The sequence below is a fragment of the Archocentrus centrarchus genome, chromosome 19, assembly GCF_007364275.1.
Source record: "Archocentrus centrarchus isolate MPI-CPG fArcCen1 chromosome 19, fArcCen1, whole genome shotgun sequence".
In the NCBI taxonomy this organism is placed as follows: Eukaryota; Metazoa; Chordata; class Actinopteri; order Cichliformes; family Cichlidae; genus Archocentrus; species Archocentrus centrarchus.
Window position 1 is genome coordinate 4794135 of NC_044364.1, and position 20992 is coordinate 4815126.

A 20992-nucleotide genomic window follows, 5' to 3' on the forward strand; every position below is an offset into this window, starting at 1 on the left:
TGTGTTCCAAAATAAAAGCCCTCACTGAGGTCCCTGCCTGCTGTCCTTCACAGCTGGAAGTGTGATTTGCTTGGTGTCAATCTCAACAACACGCCCCTCCCCACCCTCCTTCCTGCACAGGAAATTACATTTCCCAGTCCCCCTGGAGAACCAGAGACGGTGCATGTGTGCGTGCATGCACACACGCATGCACATGCTCACCTGTCTGTTTCTATACGTGCAAATGTGTGTGTGTGTGTGTGTGTGTGTGTCTGTGAGTCTGCCATATGTGCTCTCACCGAGCGTGACGGGACGGGGAGGGGTTAGGGGAGGTTCTGAGTAGAAACAGAGAGTCCAATGTTTCATGTTACACTCTTCGGCTGGGGGAGAAAAAAAAATGAGAAGAAGCAGAGGAGGAGGAAACCTGGGGCTTCTTTTCTTCCGAGGCATTTAACTGGGAGTTTATGGAGGCTGCAGCTGTGGAAAATGAAGATCTCCTCTGTGGTCTTTGCTCTCCTGACCCAAGCTCTGTTTGGAGGTAGGAAAAAGTTTATTTGGCTTCACACCAAAGTGGATGTGGTGGAGAAAATATGTTTTTCAGAGAAACTTAGAAGAAAACATCTTAAAATGAGGAAGGATGTTGGAGTGTTGGATATATAGGTGATGAGAAATATTCTAGATTAGATTCAGAAGGTTTGCGGATTAAAACTCAGCACTATATGTCTTGTCCAGTTTCTGCAGCTTTGTGAGATTATAGGGTGCACTATCAACAAAAGAGACATCGCATCAAAGCTGCGTATGTCTGCACAGACTGGAGGGAACTCCAAAGTGCAAATTGGTGGTTTTCCTGAGTGTATTTGGAAGTAAAACAGAGCTTACGGTTTCACCTCCACATTCATTTCTGGTGATTCAACAAAGGTGTCACAGCAGCAGCAACACTCTCTAAACTATATTTTCCTTGTTTTGTTCTGTCACTCAAGATCAAATAAAAGGCAAAACTGGAAAAAAAAAAAAAAAAGCTTCGATCTTAATTATGCGCTGTGCTCAAAGCATCTGTTTGACAGCAAAATGCTTGCGTGTCGTGGAAAATGGGATTGTGAAACTGCCCAAAGTTGAAAAAGCATGTGAGACATAATGTCACCCAGCACGCGCAGCAGTAAAGTTTGTTCCTTAACAGCCATCCCACGTATGTCATCATAACTGCCAAAAACAACAGTGCTGTCAGCCTGAGGAGGAAGAAGACTGTTGAGCAACAACTAACTCACCGGGACTCATGGACCGTGGTGATATTTAAGTTCTCATTCGTTATGCTAATGAGTCTTCTCTCCCGGTGTCTTGGGCACCAAGAGACAAATTCAAGTCAGTCGTGCACTGATTTATTCTCCTGCTGATGAATACCACTGGGCTGAATTCAGTATCACTGTAAAATGCAACATCACACACATATTTTACACATTGCAGAAACTTTTGTGAGTTGTACAGCTCTGACTCCCAAACAGAAACCTGTGACGGGGCAAACCAGCCTATGTGACATTTTTCAGAGCGCTTTTAGGATCGTTGTCCTCGATGCAACACCAGTTCATTTTTAGCCCTTGTAAAAGCTGGTCACAAATGTGAGTAATAAATAACAACTAATAATAGGTCAAAAGCTCCACTCTTATCTTAAATGCACGACGCTTACAGGGACATAGACTGACATAATTAGTCAGTTCTGGGTTCAAATGCTCTCAATTTCAAAAATGACACAAACACAGATGCATTTTAAATTCTTTCTGCTCCAGTGGACGAATGTGGCATTTATGTTGCACTTTGTAGTCAAGTACTTTCAAAGCATTTTAAACTACAAGCCATATTGAACTATACACTCATACACTGCTTTATCTTATACACTTTACGAACTACCTCACATCCTCAATTTAGACTAACTAATAAATATGTGTTGTTGGGACTGTTGGAAGAAGCCAAAGTAGCTGAAAGAAATCCATGCCGGGAGAGATAAGATGCACAAACTCCACACAGAAAGGCTTCATCCTTGTTGTTCCAGGTATTTCAATCAAGGCTATTATCCAGGCCTCCATGAAAAAGTGGATTTAGCTACCACATTAAGCAGAGTCAGAGGTTTGCTGTTAGAGACTACGGAGTAGCCTAAACAAGTGGCTGATGTCATTGCCAGCAGCAGGCTGTGTGGACTGTGTTGACATGTTGCATAGTTACATTTATGGGGATAAATCGTAGGGTTTCAGAAGAGTGTGCCGTTATGACATACCTGCAGTGTTGATTTAACACAGAAGTGTAAATCCCTGTAAAGATGATTTTTCATGCATTGGCAGAGGCATTTCTACAAAAGAAAGAAAAATTAAAATTAAAAAAAAATCTGGCTAGATAATAGATTAAATGCAGTGTTGAGGCTGTCATTTTCAGCATCTACATGGATGTTAAAATCACCCACTATAATTATTTTATCTGAACTGAGAACTAAATCACATAAAAAGTCTGAGAAATCAGACAGAAACTCTGAGTAAGGACCAGGTGGACGATAGATAATAACAAATCAAACAGGTTTTTGAATTTCCCAATTAGGGTGGACAAGATTAAGAGACAGCGTTTCAAAAGAATTAAAACTCTGTCTGGACTCTGTCTGGATCTACGGTTAATTAATAAGCTAGAATTGAAGATTGCTGCTACTCCTCCTCCTCGACCTGTGCTTTGAGCATTCTGACAATTACTGTGACTCGGGGGTGTTGATTCATTTAAACTAACATATTGATCCTGCTGTAACCAGGTTTCTGTAAGGCAGAATAAATCAATATGTTGATCAATTATTAAATAATTTACTAACAGGGACTTGGAAGAGAGAGACCTAATGTTTAAGAATCCACATTTAATTGTTTTATTCTTTGGTGCAGTTGAGGATGCAATATTGTACTTTCCTTGTTAATTTTTATGCTTAAATAATTTTTGATGTTTTTAGTTTGCTTTGGTGGTCTGGCAGCAGGCACAGTCTCTATGGAGATGAGGTTTTGGAGGGATGACTCGAGGAGAGAAGCTTTCTGCTTTCTGGTCTCAACCCTGGGTACTCAGGTAGTCTTCAGGAATAGTTCTCCAGGCTTCTTGAAAAGTTCTTCAAAGCTCTTCTTTGGATGTCTTACTGCATTGGCAGTATGTTTGGGATCATTGTCATGCTGAAAATAAAGCTGCTGCCAATCAAGGCCTTTCAGACGGTAATGCATGGTGGATCAAAATCTGACAGTACTTTTCTGTGTTCAAAATTCCTTCAATTTTGAGAATTTTCCCAGCAACACTAACTGAAATGCAGCCCCAAACCATGACAGAGCCTCCACCGTGCTTTATAGATGGCTGACACTCACTGTTGTAGCCCTCTCCTGACCTCCTCCTTCTACAAAGACCTGCTGATACTGATTCTCAGTTCAGTTCTTGTGTAATTTGGCATAACGTCAGCCTCTTCTCTCTGTTTCCCTTCGTTAAGAATGGCTTCTTGACAGCCATCCTTCCATTCTGACGAAGCTTCAGAAAACAGTAGATGGATCAACTGAAAGGCGAGACGCATGTCTCAGGTCCCGTGTCAGGTCTTTGCTGGATTTTTTATGAACATGAACAGGACATAAATGTCAGTTAATCTACATAGTTTGTTTTTTTTTTAGGTCTGCCACTTCTTTTATCCTCCACCTGTCCAGTTTCCTCAATTTTTTATGGACACACGGCCCAGTTTTTGGCTAATACCACCTTGTTGGTGCAAAAATACTATTTTATGCCTGTCAAACTGTGCTATCATTTTTCATAGATTCAGCTACAGAAATGTGAACAAATTATGTTGCTGCTGCTAAGTGCCTAAATGTACAGTTAAAATGGGTTCTTTGCTAAATCGCCTGTTAGTTAGGTGCTTTTGTTTAATGCTTGAATGATTCATAGGTCAGAGTTAAATTTTCAGAGGTAACAAAGACAAGTATTCTGCACCATTTTCTGCACTACATGACATTTTTGTTACACTGTAGACATCTGTGTAATGATCAAAACATTAGGACAGGAATACACAGTTGTAACTGTTACTTATTTCTACAGATTTGTGTTTGGCCATCAACGCCACCATCACTCCTTCCCCTTCACGGTGGCCCAGGAGGGAGAGAACATCACACTTACTTGTGTCGTTTCCCAGCGACGTCGCAACACCGCATTACCTGTGGTTAAATGGACCTTTCTGCCAGCGGGCACAGATCAACCAGAGGATGAGCTCCTCATCGCCCGTGTCAATATGAGGAAGGCCCGTTTCTATGGCAACTACACAAAAAGTTTCACATGGCCCAAGATGAAGCTGACGGTGGTGAAACAGGGGAAGATCTTTGAGCTACTTATCTTGAACGTGTCCGAGGGGGACCGGGGGGCTGTACTTGTGCAGGGTGCAGGAGTTTAAAAAGCACCAGGACCGCTGGAAGGCCTCGTCAACTGCACTGCTGCTACTGAGCTCAGAGGTGAGGTGTATTATTTTGTTCTGCCCTGTTGTTTTATTTGCTGTTTCACATTTGGTGGATTACAAGTGCTTCACGAACCACCATATACAACTGATGACATGGACACCACATCATCCGGACTAAAGAAGCGAGGGACCATCCAGCTTGCTATCAGCACTTGCTTAAGAAGCCTGCATCTCTGATGGTATGGGGGTGCATTAGTGCCTATGGAATTGGCAGCTTGTATACGGAAAGGCGCCATCAGTTATACACAGGTTTTAGAGTAGCACATTCTCCCATCCAGACGTCTTTTTCAGGGAAGGCCTTACATAATTCAGCAAGACGATGCTCAACCAAGCAGCACGGTGGCCTGGTGGTTAGCATTGTTGCCTCAATCAAGAAGGCCTGGGTTCAAATCCACCTTGGCCCGGGCTTTTCTGTGTGGAGTTTGTCCGGGTACTCCGGTTTCCTCCTGCAGTTACATTCAGTTAGGTCAAATGGTGATTCTAAATTGCCCATAGGTGTGAACATGAATGGTTGTTTGTCTCTAAGTTAGCCCTGAAGTGTGAATGGTTGGCCCTGTGACAGGCTGGCAACCTGCACAGGGTGTACCCTGCCTCTCGCCCTATGGCAGAGAGGGTGACCATGAAAGGGATAAGCAGAAGTGAATGATTGATGGATGCTAAACCATATGTTGCATCTATTACAGCAGCTTGGCTTCATGGTAGTAGAGCCCAGGTGCTGAGCTGGCCTGCCTGCAGTCCAGACCTTATAACATATATATAACAAAGAAGATCCAAGACTGTTGAGCAGCTAGAATCCTCTATCAGACAACATTCCTCTCCCAAAAGTCCAGTAACTGGTCTCTTCCCAGATGTTTAAGGAATGTTGTTAAAAGCGGGATGCTACACAGTGTCCCTGTTGCATCTTTTTTGAGATGTGCTGCTGCCATCAAATTCAAAAGGAGCCAATATTTTTCTTCATATGGTACATTTTCTCAGTCTAAACATTTGACTTGTCTTCTGTGTTCTGTTGCGAATAAAATATGGGTTTGTGAGAGTTAATAATCACTGCATTCTGTTTACAGCATCCCAACATTACCTGAAACAATCAAACTATAGTAACTTATCATTAGACACGGCTGATATCTAGTATTCAGTCGTGATTCATAGTTCTTCAGAAACCTGGCCCAAGCAAGTCATTAGCAGGCACAGTAACAGGCATCTGAGTTGTTCCTCAATCAGTGGTTAGTGTGGAAGCTGTGTGACGCAGGGTTGGGACCTCACATTGGGTGGCCCGTTAAATTTGCCAGTATGAACATCCAAGTTACTTTATATGAAAAAGTTACATTTGAAAACCTTTGTATGAAAACACATAATTTAAAAAAAAAAAAAAAGGATATTGCCACATTTACATTGTACATCCTTGGAAATTTATGGACCTTAACACGTTTACCTACAACCACAACAGAAGCAATGAGAAATGCTGTTTTGTTAATAGTACGTCTGCAGCGAGGTTTAAGCTGATGTAGGTTTGTCTGCGAACATAATCCAACTGTCACTACCTTGGACTGCATCTGTAAGAAAATTGATGGGGTCACATGTGTCCAAATGAGGGCGTAAAGCAAATTGGTGACGTTCATAAACTTACAGACCTGAAGAGACCCAAGTTAACTTAAACTGTGATAACTATTTGGCCTAAAGGAGCAATTATGTGTCTCCAGTAGCAGCAGTCTATAACCACAACTGGATGATGTAATTCAGTTGCTGAAGAGGCTGCTGAAGTGGGTTTAGTGAGCAAAAACACCATCCTGCTTTTGATCTGGGAGGGGAAATGTCATTGGTTAGTGAAGAAGCCCGGCGATTAAAGGATCCGATCCTCTATCTCAATAAGTTGTGGCTGTGACTGAGTAAATGATCGTGGAGAAAGAGCAGAGAGAAAGCAGTGAGGTTTCCACTGCCGCCACATGAGACGTTCACAGCGGAATGGATGACACACTCAGTGCCACCAGAAACTGCACACAAATCCACTCGCTTTCATAAAAACCAGAAGCATCTTTAAAAGAGTTTTTCTTCCCTGCTTTTAATTTGTGCCAGATTTGCAGACACTGTTCAGCAGCAGACTTTCAGGGACTGCTGATTTTTTTTTTTTCATCCTTGTTTTCATCTTTGATTGCCAATTGTTGCCGTATGTATAACAATAAATGTTAGTCTCTTAGATCAGACTATGTCATGTCTTAAAGACACGCACCAAAAATCATAATTGGCCAATAGCGTCTTGTTGACTGCTGTGGTTGATGTGTTAGCAAGTATCGTCATATACTAAGTACCCAAGGCTAATTGGGTTCAGGGGTTGCCAACGGAGAGACGGGGAGAAAAAAAACACCCCACCAAAAAAAAAAAAAAACACAAAAAAAAAAAAAAAAAAAAAACAAAAAAAAAAAAACAACAAAAAACAACACACACCACGAAACACAACACAAAACCCCCAACCAAAACACCCACCCCCCACCCCACCCCCCCCCCCCCCCCCCCCCACCAACCCCCCCCCCCCCCCCCCAGCAGCTTTTTTTCCAAAAAGCAACTATTGCAAATTTAGCGACTTTTTCCAGTAACACCGGTGACTTTGGAGAGTTCTGGAGATAGGCCGGAAACCTGGCAAAAACCGGATACTAATGAATGTGCCATATAGAGAACTTTTTCTTCTACCAAGTTAGGTATCAATACTCTTATTATAGTACTGCGAGCAGCGACCACTTAGCTGAGCTTGCTAATATTTGCAGCTTATATAAGAGAGGTTAAACACACTTCTGCTTGAAAAGACACCAAAACCACAGACCACACTTTGGACATTGTTTTGTCATGTGGAGAAATCCAGCACTTGAGTGACCTGATGTTCCTTGTTATGGTCGCTAAGCTATGGCTAAGCATGCACTGCTCAAGGGAGGAGGTTAGGAAAAGGCTACGCTACCGAGTCATGCTCTGTCCAATCTTGATGGGTTAACAAGAGTGGACAATACTGAGATGTCTGCCTTCACATTTAGTGTGTAAATGTATTTGTTACTGATGTCACTAATGTTAAAGGGTGGTTTATTTACAGAATCAGGTCAGAGTGTTTCATCCTTGCAACAATCTGAAGACAGTTCACTTTTAAATTTATAACCGTACAGTGTCTTCTTCCCCACATTCTGCTCGCCACATTTTCCGTGGATGCGTTCCTACAGGCTGTGACTTTCGTGGCCAAGTCTGGGCCCGAGCAGTCCCTGCTGACAGCTGTTGACGTTGGCCATGAGATGGAGTTTCCCTCCCTAAAGTAGAACAGACAGGGAGCCCAGAGAGACCCGGCAGAAACAGAACAAGAGATAGCTGTGCTCAGGAAGGTAGAGCTTGAATATTCATCTGCAGTGACAGTCGAGTGGGCAGCGGGCTCGTGTTTGGCTCTTAACCTTTTGTGGTTGAGGATGTGGGTAGCTATTTTCATCCAAGGAAGCTCTATTCCATTATGGTTTGAGTGATAATAATAAAGAAGCTTACTGTGCCATTTTTGAATACTGCAATTATAACATGGTGATATATGAACAAAATACAAATACACTGGGATGACATGGAACATTTCCCAAGGATGATGCAGATATGTTAAACTTTTAACGGGCTGTTGGAGTTTACGCCTCCAAACAAGTCCTGTGAAAAACAAAGTATACCTCATGATTTAGTAGCTTGTTGAACCACCTTTATCAGCAGTAACTTGTAAGTAATCATTTTCTGTATGACTTTATCAATTCAAGCTTTTATTTATTTATTTTTTGAAAATAGGGCCAAATCACAACAACAGTCATCTCAAGGCACTTTAAACTGCAAAATATCAATGTATCAGTTTCTCACATGACTGTGGAGGGATTTTGGCCCACTCTTCTTCAGACCATTGCTTCCGTTCATCAAAGTTTGTAGTCATTTTGCTTTTGAAGCTGACGGCTTGTCATTTGCAAACATTTCAGGCTCTGGTTGCCTAGGATCAATTACTGCCCTGTCAATCAACAATATTCTTCACTCTCATTGGTAGTTGCTTCAGCCGCTTGCCTGGAAGTAGGGAAAATCTCGGGTCCCACCCACTTTGTGTCACGAATGTGATAAGGTTTCTGGTCACCACCTCACTACGAATCACTTCCAGTATCGACGTAGCTTCAGGCTCTCGCCACAAAATTTCGTTTGGGGTGAGGTCTGGACTTTGACTGGGCCATTCTCTTGTAGATTGGCTGCTGCGCTTGGGATCATCGTCCTGTTGCATGACCCAGCTTATGCCAGACTTTAGCTGTCAGACAGGCGGCGTCACATTTGACTCTAGAATACTGGGTTTACAGAGAAATTCATGGTGGGCTCAGTGACTGCACGATGCCTGTGGCTGAGAAACCAGCCCAAATCATCACCACCATGCTTGACAGCTGGTATGAGGTTTTTGTGCTGATATACTGTTTGGTTTTCTCTAAATGTGGCGCTGTGCATTATAGCCAAGCATCTCCACTTTGGTCTCATCTGTCCAAAGGACATTGTTCCAGAAGTCTTGTGGTTTGTTCAGATGCAACTTTTCAAAGCTAAGCTGTGCTGCCATGTTCTTTTTGGAGATAAGATGCTTTCCCCTGGCAACACTTTCCAACAAGCCACACTAGTTTAGTCTTTTTCTAATTGTTCAGTCATGAACTTTAACATTTAACATGCTAACTGAGGCCCGTTAGAGACTGAGATTAGCCCTTGAGTTCTTTACATACATGTGCACCCACTTTGTTACAGTACATCAGGGTGGTCTCTCGCCTTAGCTGTGACGTCACATTGCTGCTCATGGGAGAAGATCGCCTATTAACAGTAAATAATTGCAAAAAAAAAAAAGTTGGGTTTTCTCTCTGGCACCCTTCAGAATGGTTGGAAAACTGAGCAAATATTCCATCAGTTTGACGGCTGCCTGTAGAGCTTCAAGATGCTGCTGGTGTGATGGACTAAGGAATAATTCCATTGCCTTCATCATATATTACGTTTCAGTAAATTGTCACAATCTACAGTAGTGCGGACTGTGGATCATTACGTCTGGTCCCAGCTTCACAAGAGAGCAGAGCTCTGAGACTTTACTGTATATGTGTGTGTGTGTGTGTGTGTGTGTGGTGGGGGGGGGGTTTGTGACATCAAACTAATGGAATTCTTATGCTAGAATAACATCAGGTGACCAGGTGTTTCCACAATCCGTCTCACACAAATAAAACCCCCATTACTCTACTTACTACTGCTAAAATAGACACACACACACACACACACAGAGGCTAAACTGAACTTTTAAGCATTTCTATAAAACGTAGCCAATTCTGTGCTAACGAGAAGTGCGTGGCACACGGATGTGGTATGGGTTTAGTAAGAACGAAGGAAAAATAAAATGAAAATTAGAACCAAAAATGTGTTTTTATAGCTTTTTCTGTGATGGGGACATATGACTAAGCAGTCGACAAAGTATGTCTATGTTTATGTCCATAAAGGGGACGCAGCGATACAGGGAACAAGTGTACAAAAAGGCATTCAGAAGAAAAGATTCATAGAGACAACAGGAAGTTAAAGGGCTTATTATTCAAAGCATTTGTCAAAGCTTTGTTTAGACACACAATGTGGCTGTGTACTTACATTCATCTCTGGTCACTTATAATACAGTAAATTATCCTCTGTGATGGATTTAGTCACAGAGGGTCATTATTCAGTCTAGTCTGTGTCTCTGTATTGATGTTTACAGTGTTGGGTTTGTTGGGGCACAAAAAGAACCGCAAGTCTGAAATACAGTTGGCAACTGAATACAAAGCTGTGCCTCTGGGAGACGAAAAAAAGGAGAGTGATGACTGTTTCCACTGTAGCACGACGAAGCTGTTCAAACGTTGCACTAGAAAGAAGACATTCTCGAGATGAGGATAAAAGGCAGTTTTATGGCTCATAGCACTCCAGATTGATCCAGTTTCTGATTATTCCAGCATGTGCATCTGCACTGACAGTCACACAGAACCTGAGGCAAAAGCAAAAACCCGCATAAATGTCAGAGACGTTATCAAGACTTAGCCTGTCAATAATTTACAGCGAAGGCAGAGCTGGCCTTCATATTAAATTATCTGCCATATTTTGGCAGTTTTAAATATCTTGCACGGAAACTGAGCGAGCGAGACACTGTTTGGGGCTCATCGGTGTACTTGCTGCTGTTGTGTCTTAGAATCTTTTGGTTATTATATGCACTAATAACTTTATGCCTCTCATGAGCAAAGGTGGCAGCCAGGAAAACTGCAGTGTTACCAAAAAAATGTGTCTTTCAGACAAGCCTAGCATACTACATAGGAAGGCAAACTATACAAATCAGATTACTGGCTGGTACCATAATACTAAACAGGTATTTGTATATGTATATTCTAGTATATTCAGATACTAGTTGGTGACTATGGGTATTTCCTGACTGGTTAGTTGTTGCTGAAGGTTACTGGCAGTAACTGTGATTGCCAAGCTCCAGTCATGCTAAACTGACTAAACACTGGTCGGTGATACCCTGGATACCACTGGTTATGACCGGTTGAGTAGTTGCAGGAGGTTGCTTGCTGTTGCTGGGTTAAACTTGTCGTAAAGAGATAGACGGTGCAGCACTGAAAGCCTCCTGGTGATGGCTTTGGTTGCTGGCTGAGTGCTGCAGTTGCCTGTAGTATGGAAGATGCCAACTTGTCTGCAAACACTTGCCAACTAGTCACTAAGTAGTTATGGAGACTGTGACACAAACCAGAAACAGAGACTGTTGCTGAGCCTTTTGAAATGTATTGATTAACTTCTACTTTGAAGGTGTCCATTTCTGCTTTGCATTGCACTTTTATACGTTTAGTTACCGCTCGTGTCCGATTGGTGGTGACAAAAATGCTTTTACAGTTAATCTCCATGGAAATATGCTAATGTCCCAAATCTGCAAATATTGCTAGCCTATCAACAGATACATATCAGGTGTGTAAAAATGGGAAAGGGAGTACAGGAGGGGTCCTTTTCCATCAGGTCGAGGGCAACTATAAAGAGGAATGGTAGCCAAGGAGTACAAAAGCCAGGGTATCAGTGAAGATCATTTAATTTATTTACAATAAAAACAAGCCTGGGGTATTAAAAAAAAATACTAAAATCAAAGAGCAGGCTAGCAGTCAACAGTCTAAACACAAATGCTCTCGAACCATCACAGGTAGCAGTCTTTCACCAGTTGTGTCTGACTGGAAGCCACCCAGCTCCACAACTAGCCCCAGATTTCCCTGACCTTCAGTTGTAATGTTCATTTGGCTGCTCCCCACTCGCTCTGCTGAGTCTGCCTCCCATCTTTTATATCAGGTGACTGAGCAGGTGTTGATCATTTCCTTGATTGGGAAGCTAGGAAGTAGTGCTAACTTTTCAAAAATAAAGGCACACAAAAACAAACAAAACATGCAAGCTATAAAAACACACTAACAAAATACACAGAATAAAAGATTAAAATGACTTCCACCCTGTGGCAGGTGCATCTCTGTCTTCATCATGAAGCAATGATGAATAAATCTGGGATTTTCAGGTGAGAATTTTAAATAATATTCCAGAGCAAAAGGAGGTTAATCATTCTGGAGGTTAAAATGAATTACACTGTAACTATCAACTATATTAAACTAACCGTCAGGCAAAGAAAAGAGCATTTAAATTAATATTTATTAAAAACAGGAATATATTTAACAAGTGATGTAATTAAAGACAGATATTTAAAACCTTGCCTGAAAATCTATTTAATTAATATTCATATATCAACATCCATGTTCATGTACTCAAACATTTGTGACACCTGCACTGTTACATGTCATAGCTGGCCTTTGAAATTCTCAGAGCACAGCTGCTTCTTTAAATATCTCATTTTCTAAGGAGCAAAAAAAAAGAAAAAGCCCTGATTCCTGTGGACATTGTAGCTTCTGGATTGACTGAGGTATGCTTACTGCCCTACTTGCTTCTTTGTCAGTTAGCCAGTGCCCCTGTGGGAAAGTCTCAGGCAGGCGTGGTGGAGAGCCTGCCTGTCGTCAGCTGCTGGTGGTTTAGAGTATTTCAAGATGCGCTCGTGGGTGTCGCTTCACAAGCTTCCTGCCACCAGCCCAGCAAAAGTACAGCAGTGTTAAGACTCCTGCGGTGAGATGGGGTGGAGAAATGAGTGAGTGTGTGGGGGTGAAGCTTCACCTCGAGAATTGGAAACATATTTTCTCTGTCATTTTGGACACATGGAGCACATCTGGGATTTAAATTACACAGGCATCCATTCTCCATTCATGCTTATTTTTTGATTTTTGCTGGTGTAATATTTCTGTCTGCCCTCGGACGTTGTGGAAGCCCGTGGACAGTAAAAATATGGACATAGCTTCCGGGTTTAAAAAGGAAAGCCAACATGGAAGTACCTTAAACTTAAACATGTGCTGCTTTTAATGGCCACCAGGGGGCGATACCTGTGGTTGACTTCTGGAAGTCTATAAAAAAAAAATGGTCCTCAGAGATGACCTCATCAAGCACTTTCCTAATGAATTCATGTGCTCAGCCACTCATTTCAGGCCATACTGAATATTCTATATTGAGTCCATTTTGAAAACATTGAATATTTAAGCCATACCTCCTTTAGTGTGCTTCTCCTTGCTTCAACTGTCTTTTGCTGGTACGAAAAGCAGTCATACCTGCAAAACAACTTTTCTTATAACACAGTATTAAAACCTTCGGTTTGTTAGATTGCTACATTTCCTTTATATTCATTTCTCATGTATAGTGTAGATAATGATGAGATGAGAATGCTTATACACATTTTGATCTATCTACATAGCATCATATACAGAAAATCAAACATATTTGATTCTCTTTAATTGAATGAGAAAGCCTAGAGACTTAGTTTCTAACTAGCTCATGGAGCTAATGTTCATTATCCTACTAGCAAAACAGTCAAATTAGTCATTAGTCATGCAGCAGCAGTGCTATTTTCTCTTCTCTCCTATGCTCTCTGTTTCACTTCAGTTTGTGTAAGCCCTTTCAAGTCGATTGGATGGACCGTTGCCAATAACATACACACACTGTTTCCTCCCTTTTTAGTTCAACTATTGATTGAATTTACTTAACATTTGGATTTGCCAGTCTGGACCTCCTGCTGGTGCTGTACTAAACATTAAATTCTGGTTATTGATAGGACTTTTATTTCATTATCCATCCTTAAGTTCAGGAAACACTCACTAGAAATTTCTTGGACACACAAAGGTCAGTGCCACTTGGGTCATAGGTCTCTGCTGGAAATCAACTAAATGCAGTATTTTTTGATGTTTCATCTGGTGACGGGACACCAAGGAAGCCATGTGAAAGAAAAAAAACGAGCCTGAGGTGGCACGTGTTTAGAGAAAGTGTGCAGAGGTTGCCCTTTTCTTCTTTTGTTATTGACATAAAAGAGAAGGTGAAGGTCGGGGTATGTCTGAGTGTGAGGTGAAAGTTTACAAAAATGAATAACTCCTAACCAACTGTTTGCACTAATGTCTGAGTTAATAAGATATTTATTCTTTGCACCTGGCAAAGGCTGAGCCCTGTGGACAGTGAATCAGAGACACAATCAGGCAGGGAGGAGGCCAACTCAGGCTCCCTGTCCTCCTGCAATTAGCTTTATTTAAACTCTAGCCGGTGTGTAATCAGGCAGCAGGGAACCCACAGTGATGGCTGTGGACTTCATGTGTTTCTCTTCTATTCTTTCTCACTGCAGTTCATGTCCTACCGACCACCAAGGCCAAGGAAAGCCTGTGGAGCTTGTTTGAAGGTAAGTTTAGATATTTTTAGAGTATGAACGTGTGCGTTTGCATGTGTGTGGTGAACTGGCACTGTATCGTCCTTGGTCGGTAAAAATAGCCCAACCCAAAGGATGCACTCCAGTGCCTAGAAATAGTTTCTATCACATTTTTTTTGGCGTGCAGTGAAGTAGGAAGACAGGCTCATGCCGTGTTGGACTGGTGTGTACACGTTTGTGTTTTTCAGACGTGTACCTGTGTGCAGTGCTGATCTGCTCAGTGGGTCTGCTGTGCATGTGCATGTTCACCGTGACAGTAACCTGCCAGTACATCCAGAGGAAGCAGAGGCTTAAAGGTCAGCAGCATTTATCAATCCAGCCTTCCTGTAACTCCTTTTGTCATTGTTGTGTTCTTCTCTTTGTCTATGACTTCATCTTTTTCAGAATACACTCTGTTATCTTTGCAGATAATTACCACTTGGTCAAAAGCCCGCAAAACAGGTGAAGTTTTATGAGCAAGCCCACGCTTAAAAATAATAAAACAAAATAATAAAACTCACATAAACTGAATTTCTTCTAATCCGGTTCCGCTCCAGCTCTGGAGAAACAGTCACCAGTGTGATCAGTGTGTCTCCTGCTCTGCCTAAGAAGGAGAGGAGGTACAGGAAGAAAAGGAGCAGAGACTACCAAGAGGAGATACCACCAGAGATACCAGCAAAAGGTAGTCACAAGTCTGCTGATTTAACTGGGACATGTTGGAAAAGTTGTGTGAATACATCTAAGTATAATCCCTTATTTTACTGTTTTACTGATTCTGAAGTAGCAGAACATCGTGTCATGTAAAAAAGGATGTTTTTAAAGGACGACACAGAACCCTGTGAAAACGTTTTTTTTTCACGACTGTAAGCATAACTCCAAATCGAAGTTTGCCCTCACTTCATTTTTTTCTGCATAGCTTTCTAAATATGAACTGAAATATACTGGCATTGGATGCATTCCACACGTAAACTAAGTTATGGAGTTTTTTTTCCTTAAATTAGCCGGGAGCACTGTCTCACTCATAAACCACTGCTGAGTCACACCAAACCCACGTACTAATTAGCAAGTGGAATGCAATGGATCATTTTTTCCAATTATAGTAAAAGTTATTTTGCACCTTAGTGGTATCGAAGCGCTCTCAAGTCATTTGAAATTTCCTAAAAACCTGAGTTCCCAATTTGGAAACATTTTAGGTTAATTATCATCAAAGCAAATTACAGAAACTGCAGTCATTTTGAAAAGTAAAATGCATTCTCATTCTTGCTCAATAAGCCTCTTTCATCATATTTTTTGTTAAATATTGCACCACGTGGTTTCAGTGGGTTTTGCTGCAGGTCTCTTTTTTTTTTTTTAAACTACCAAGCACTGCTGCACTGTTATAATACAGAAGAATGTGGTTGGAGTTGTCTTGCAGAAATATGCAAGGTCTTCCCTGGAAAAGGTGTCTCCTGGATGGCAGCATGTGTTGCTCCAAAGCCTGTATATTATTCAGAATTAATGGGGATTTTACAGATATGCTAGTTAATAATGCAGTCCTGCCCAAAAGTCCAAAGATATTGTCCATGTGAAACAGTTTGGTAGCTCTTTCTATGCAGTTTACTCTGTTGTCTTTGTTCTATTCTGAAGTGGGGTTTAAATTATTTGCATCCCAACTATTTTTTTTTAGGGAATCATGGTTGTACAATTGGGATTAATTTAAGGACCTACAAATATTTCGTGCTAACCTGCTAAACCCAACTTTGGTTCTTCTGCATAACCGCCAGCTTGTTTTGTTCCTGCAGCTCCCATTGGAGACAAAACACACAAACCCAAACTTTTAAAACCTCAACCAAGAAAAGTAGTGCTGGTGAGTACCGTTCTTGCTCAATCCTTTTTTGCATGTTTATATACAGTACTGTACAAAAGTCTTGAGCCACCCCTCATTTCTTTATATTTCACTAGAAGAATGGGAAACAGACGCTGTGATTTATTTGAACATGTGCAAACATAAAGGGCAATACAGCACAAACAGAGCTTCTACAGTTCTAACGAGCTTGAAGGTCAATATTTGGTATGACCGCCTTTATTCTTCAACGCAGCCTGAACTCTCTTAGCCAAACTACTTGTAAGCTACCTGTAAGAAATTACAAGTACCTTATTGTCTTCCTCAGGAGAGGAAGACATTGAGCTTAATGAGGAAACCATGAAGAGCATCAGAAAATGAACAAGACTTCTAAATACAAAGAACTAAACTTTAAAAATAGCAAACTAAGCATCAACTAGAGCAAAGCCAAACACTGAACCCACCCCAAAGGATAACATATCTTTCAGAAAGAACAAGGAACTAAATTCAGATAAGAATCATGCACCAAACAAAAGGAAAACAAAAACTCAAAAACTCAAAGCCCTGGGTCCAAGACCCAGGAACCATGACGCAAGATCCCCAACATGATTGGCTAAAATGCAGCCCCAAATCATTAAAGAGCCTCCAGATGGCTCTTTAATGATTACAGATGGCTGCAGACACTCACAGATGTACCTCTCTCCTGACCTTCTTCATACACACTGATGGCAATTTGAAACAAAAATTTCACATTTGGATTCATCGCTCCAATTCTTGAGTAATTTGGCATAGCTCAGCTTTTCTCCCGGTTTCTCTTCCTTAAGAATGGCTCCTTGACAGCCACCTTTCTACTGAGACCATTTCTGATGCCTTCACAGTAGAGGGCTCAAATGAAGGGTCAGATGTATTTCTCGGGTCCTGTGTCAGGTCTTCCCTGGAGCTTTTCCTGTTTCTTAAGGACATGATTTGCAGATACTTTTCATCTGCTGTTGATAAATTTGTTTATGCCTGCCATCTTCTTCCATTGCTCTGTGGTCCAGTTCTGATGCTCCCGTGTCCATTGCTGGTGCTTTCAATGGGTAAAAGAGGTCAGCATGGGCACCCTGACTGGTCTGTGGCTATGCAGCCTCATACACAGCAAACTGTGATGCGCTGTGTATTCCGACACCTTTCTATCAGAACCAACATTAACTTTTTTGGAAATCTGAGCTGTGGTAGTTCGTCTGATCGGACCACACTGGCCATCCTTCGCTCACCATGTGCATCACTGAGCTTTGGCCACCTGTGACCCTGTCGCTGGTTGACCACTGATCCTTCCTTGGTCCACTTTTGATAGATACTGACCACTGCAGACTGGGAACACCCCACAAGAGCTGCCATCTAGCCTTGCTCAAATCCTCACACTTGCCCATTTTTCCTGCTTCTAACACATCAACTATGAGGACAAAATGTTCACTTCCTCCCTAATATATCCCACCCACTAACAGGTGCCTGATGAAGAGATAATCAGTGTTATCCACTACACCAGTCAGTGCTCATAATGTTATGTATATATGGAACATCTGACCAGAATGTCTGTAAGCAAAAGTGCCAGAAAAACTCACATAACCATTTTTTTTTTTTTTTTTATTGCCACTGGCATGAAGTGGCTCTGTGGTAGTTTGGTATGTTAATGTCACAAAATGAGGGAAGAGGTAATTAAATTTTAGGTAACCTCAACCCAGAACTGCTGTAGGGTGGCGTCTACACACAGCACGCTCACAATTACCAAAACCAGAGATTTACCAAAATGGTAAATCTACAGCATCTTTGGCAATGTCATTTACTTACTGCACTTTCAGATATTCTTTCCCAGCCTTCCTTTTCTAACCACTGACTATCTCTCTCCTCCTCCATCATTACTTCTCTCTGCCCTCCTTGATGTTTAGCCGAGGATAGTGGAGGAGAACCTGACCTACGCAGAGCTGGATCTGGTGAAGCCAATTCCAGAGACGAAGGCGTCACGGAGCGGCACAGTGTATGCCCAGATACTGTTTGAGGAACAGCAACTATGAGAGAGACACACACACCACTAGTATCTGTGCCTTATGAAAAAAAAAAAAAAAACAAACAAAAAAAAGTATTTTCTATTTATAGTCTGTATTGTTTGTATTCAAATGGTTTGTGAAGGGAAAATGCCTCAAAATTATGACAAAATTGTACATATGATTTTATATGAATTATTGTGGAACTTTTTGTGAGACCACAATGCAAAAGGACATTTTTGTAATACTGGACTTTTTTTCTTCTTTTGTACCCATGTTTGAATCCTGGGTAGCCTAAACTGGGAACACAATAGAAGACTTCTGTGCTGATTTAGACCTGATTCGTCTCTCATGACAATCGGAAGGGAAACTGGAGGTTTGGACTTGGAGGTGTTAGCGAGTGAATAATGTGCTGTGGTGTCAGGTTGACATGAAACCTGGGAATCTTGGGAAATGTTGTTTCATGCTAAGAGTTTGACAAGGTTGATACCAATCTCTCGTGTCAAGCAAACTTTGCTCTGTCCACCTTCATTGTAGAATTCATTGGAAACAAGGTTTCGTGATTCATGTGTGTAACATACACTATTTCATAGTTTTTAGTCACTGTATGGGGAGATGGGCCGGACAGGGTTTGGCCTTCTGTTTTTGCAGAGTAATGAGCACAGAAACACCACCAGTTACTTGAGTTTTGCTGTCTTTCAGGCTGGTCCTGTTCTCTCTCTGCCTTCAGGTCTCATTTTCTGTCTGATTTAGCTGCTGATCGCCAAAGGCAAGTTTTAGAAAAGCCATTTTCACACCATTAAACCCTCCAGCATATACTGGGAGTGCCCCATTCAAACACAGTGGTGAGGTTTTCTACAGAAAGTCATCTTGTGCATAAGCCCATGTTACAAAAATTGGGAGGTACTTCACCAGCCAGGACTACACCAACAGTAATTATGCCACTTTTGGCTTGTGGTGCCAGGTGTTAGGGGCTACATTTGCCATCCAAAGACATCTGCTAGTCCCCGATTTTGTTCTAAAACACATTCCTCGTTTGAGTGTGGGTCTGGCTGAGGCTCAGACCGTTCTGGCTCAATCTCTCCATTGTTTTCCTCTTGAGCTGAATTTGCAAGCTTTCGCATTTGCACGAGGACAGTGGACATGCACGGCGTTCTGTCTTGATCCACACTGCTGTGTTCCCTGCCAAAGCTGCAGCAGTCAGCAAGGCGCAATGCAAATCCAGAATTTCTCTGCTTGCTAATGTCACACTCAAATGTAGCAACATGAGTGCAGTATCAGTCTTCTTATCCAAGCTTTATCCCAAAACCTCAAACTGTTCCTTTGAATTCATTAATGCAAAGTGAGCAGATTTATGAAGGAGAGAAAAAGTAAATTAAAGGCATCTGTTATTATGAATGTGAACCCATAGCCCACCCTTATCAAATGTGATTTACTTCCTAGTGTTCCCAGCTTTATCTCCCTCCCAGCATCGGTCTGCAGTCTGTTTTTGTGCATCAAGCTGCAGTTTAGAATGACCACAGCTCCGAGGGAAATACTTAAGACCGCCCAATTCTTTTCATCTGGTGCCAACATCAACTTAACAGGCTGTTAGCAACTCATGCACTCACATATACATACATACATACAAGGGTGGAGTTACATGACGGCTAACCACCCTCACTGGCTGACATACACAGACACACTGTAAATTCACAAGGCTGCAAACAGTTGTGACACCTGATCCGCGATCGGGGTCAGGCTAAGAGCCGTGTTTCAGCTGTTTCACATTAACGCCAGTCACGGATTACTTTAAATCTTGAGGTGATTTTGCTGTTTAAGATAAGAACCAAAGGCCATCTTGGCCACGATCCCACATACCTACACTAAGGTTTCCCTGCCTTCTCATTTTCCATGAATCTGAGTGTTAAAGTGCTTTGGACTTTCTTTTTTTCCAACTTAATGATCCTCTGGACTCAGGCATGGAAAAGCAAAGGAGAGCTTTTTTAAACAGTGAACTTGAAACCCAGACACAAAGGCACCAGATCCCTCCCTTCCCCCAAGACTTCCACTATCTTATGTCGAGTTCTCCATGCATATGGAGTACTAGTCTCGCTTTTCGCCACACGCCTTCTGAACTCCATCTCAAAGTGGCGTTTTGCTCCATTTCCTGCAATCAAAGGTCAGCTACGCCAGCTTTTTACCAGCAGTTTGAGATTAGAGTCCTGGATGGCGACTGGACATTTAAAGATTAAGTTGTATGTGATATTCACATTAAAAAATTTCTAACCACTTTCTGATAAACTGTACAGCTAGTCAGACAAACATCCAGAGAAACTCACTTACCGGAGTCGCTGTGCCAATTAAAAACAATTCCTGTACGATTTCTACCTACCACTGCAAATGTACAACACATTCCTGAGGCAAGCTGGTGCTTATAGACTTGGACATGTTTTCTTTCCTTGGCTGTATATTGCATTACTATGTAAACCACTGCTGACCTCTACTTTTGTTAGCGCTCCAATTTTCCCATCGCTGTCCTCTAATGTTCGTTTCAGTTGCACAGCGAGCGTTATCCCTGTTTAAATGAAATGGCTGAAAGTGACCTTTCAGCGGTGAGTGGAAGTGTCTTAAAAATGCCCCTAGACTGTGAAATGTAAAGTTTCTTCCAGACCACATTGTCCTTAACAGGAGTTTGCTAACTAGAACCATGTGTGTGAACTGTGCCTCTGTGCTCTCCCCCTCCCTCTTCCCTCTCTGCCCACCGCTGACCTCTCCATTTCAAGCATTTCTGCTCATGTTCATTTTGTACATTTCAGCTGTAAAGTGAGTATCAGTAAGTGAAATAAAAATGAAAGCTAATGTAACCCGGGGTGTTATATGCAAGACCTTTG

The 20992-nt window shown here is 41.8% G+C and overlaps 1 protein-coding gene across 1 annotated transcript; it reads left to right on the top strand.

Annotated features, from left to right (window-relative positions):
• Nucleotides 1-343: 343 nt before the first annotated feature.
• Nucleotides 344-20923, top strand: vstm4b (V-set and transmembrane domain containing 4b). The gene is given in 12 exon segments (XM_030755219.1): nt 344-367; nt 370-517; nt 4060-4092; nt 4095-4375; nt 4377-4434; nt 4437-4466; nt 14214-14267; nt 14483-14590; nt 14702-14735; nt 14831-14955; nt 16055-16119; nt 18024-20923. Coding segments are annotated over 12 exon segments (1086 nt in total). The 3' UTR covers nt 18150-20923.
• Nucleotides 20924-20992: the final 69 nt, after the last annotated feature.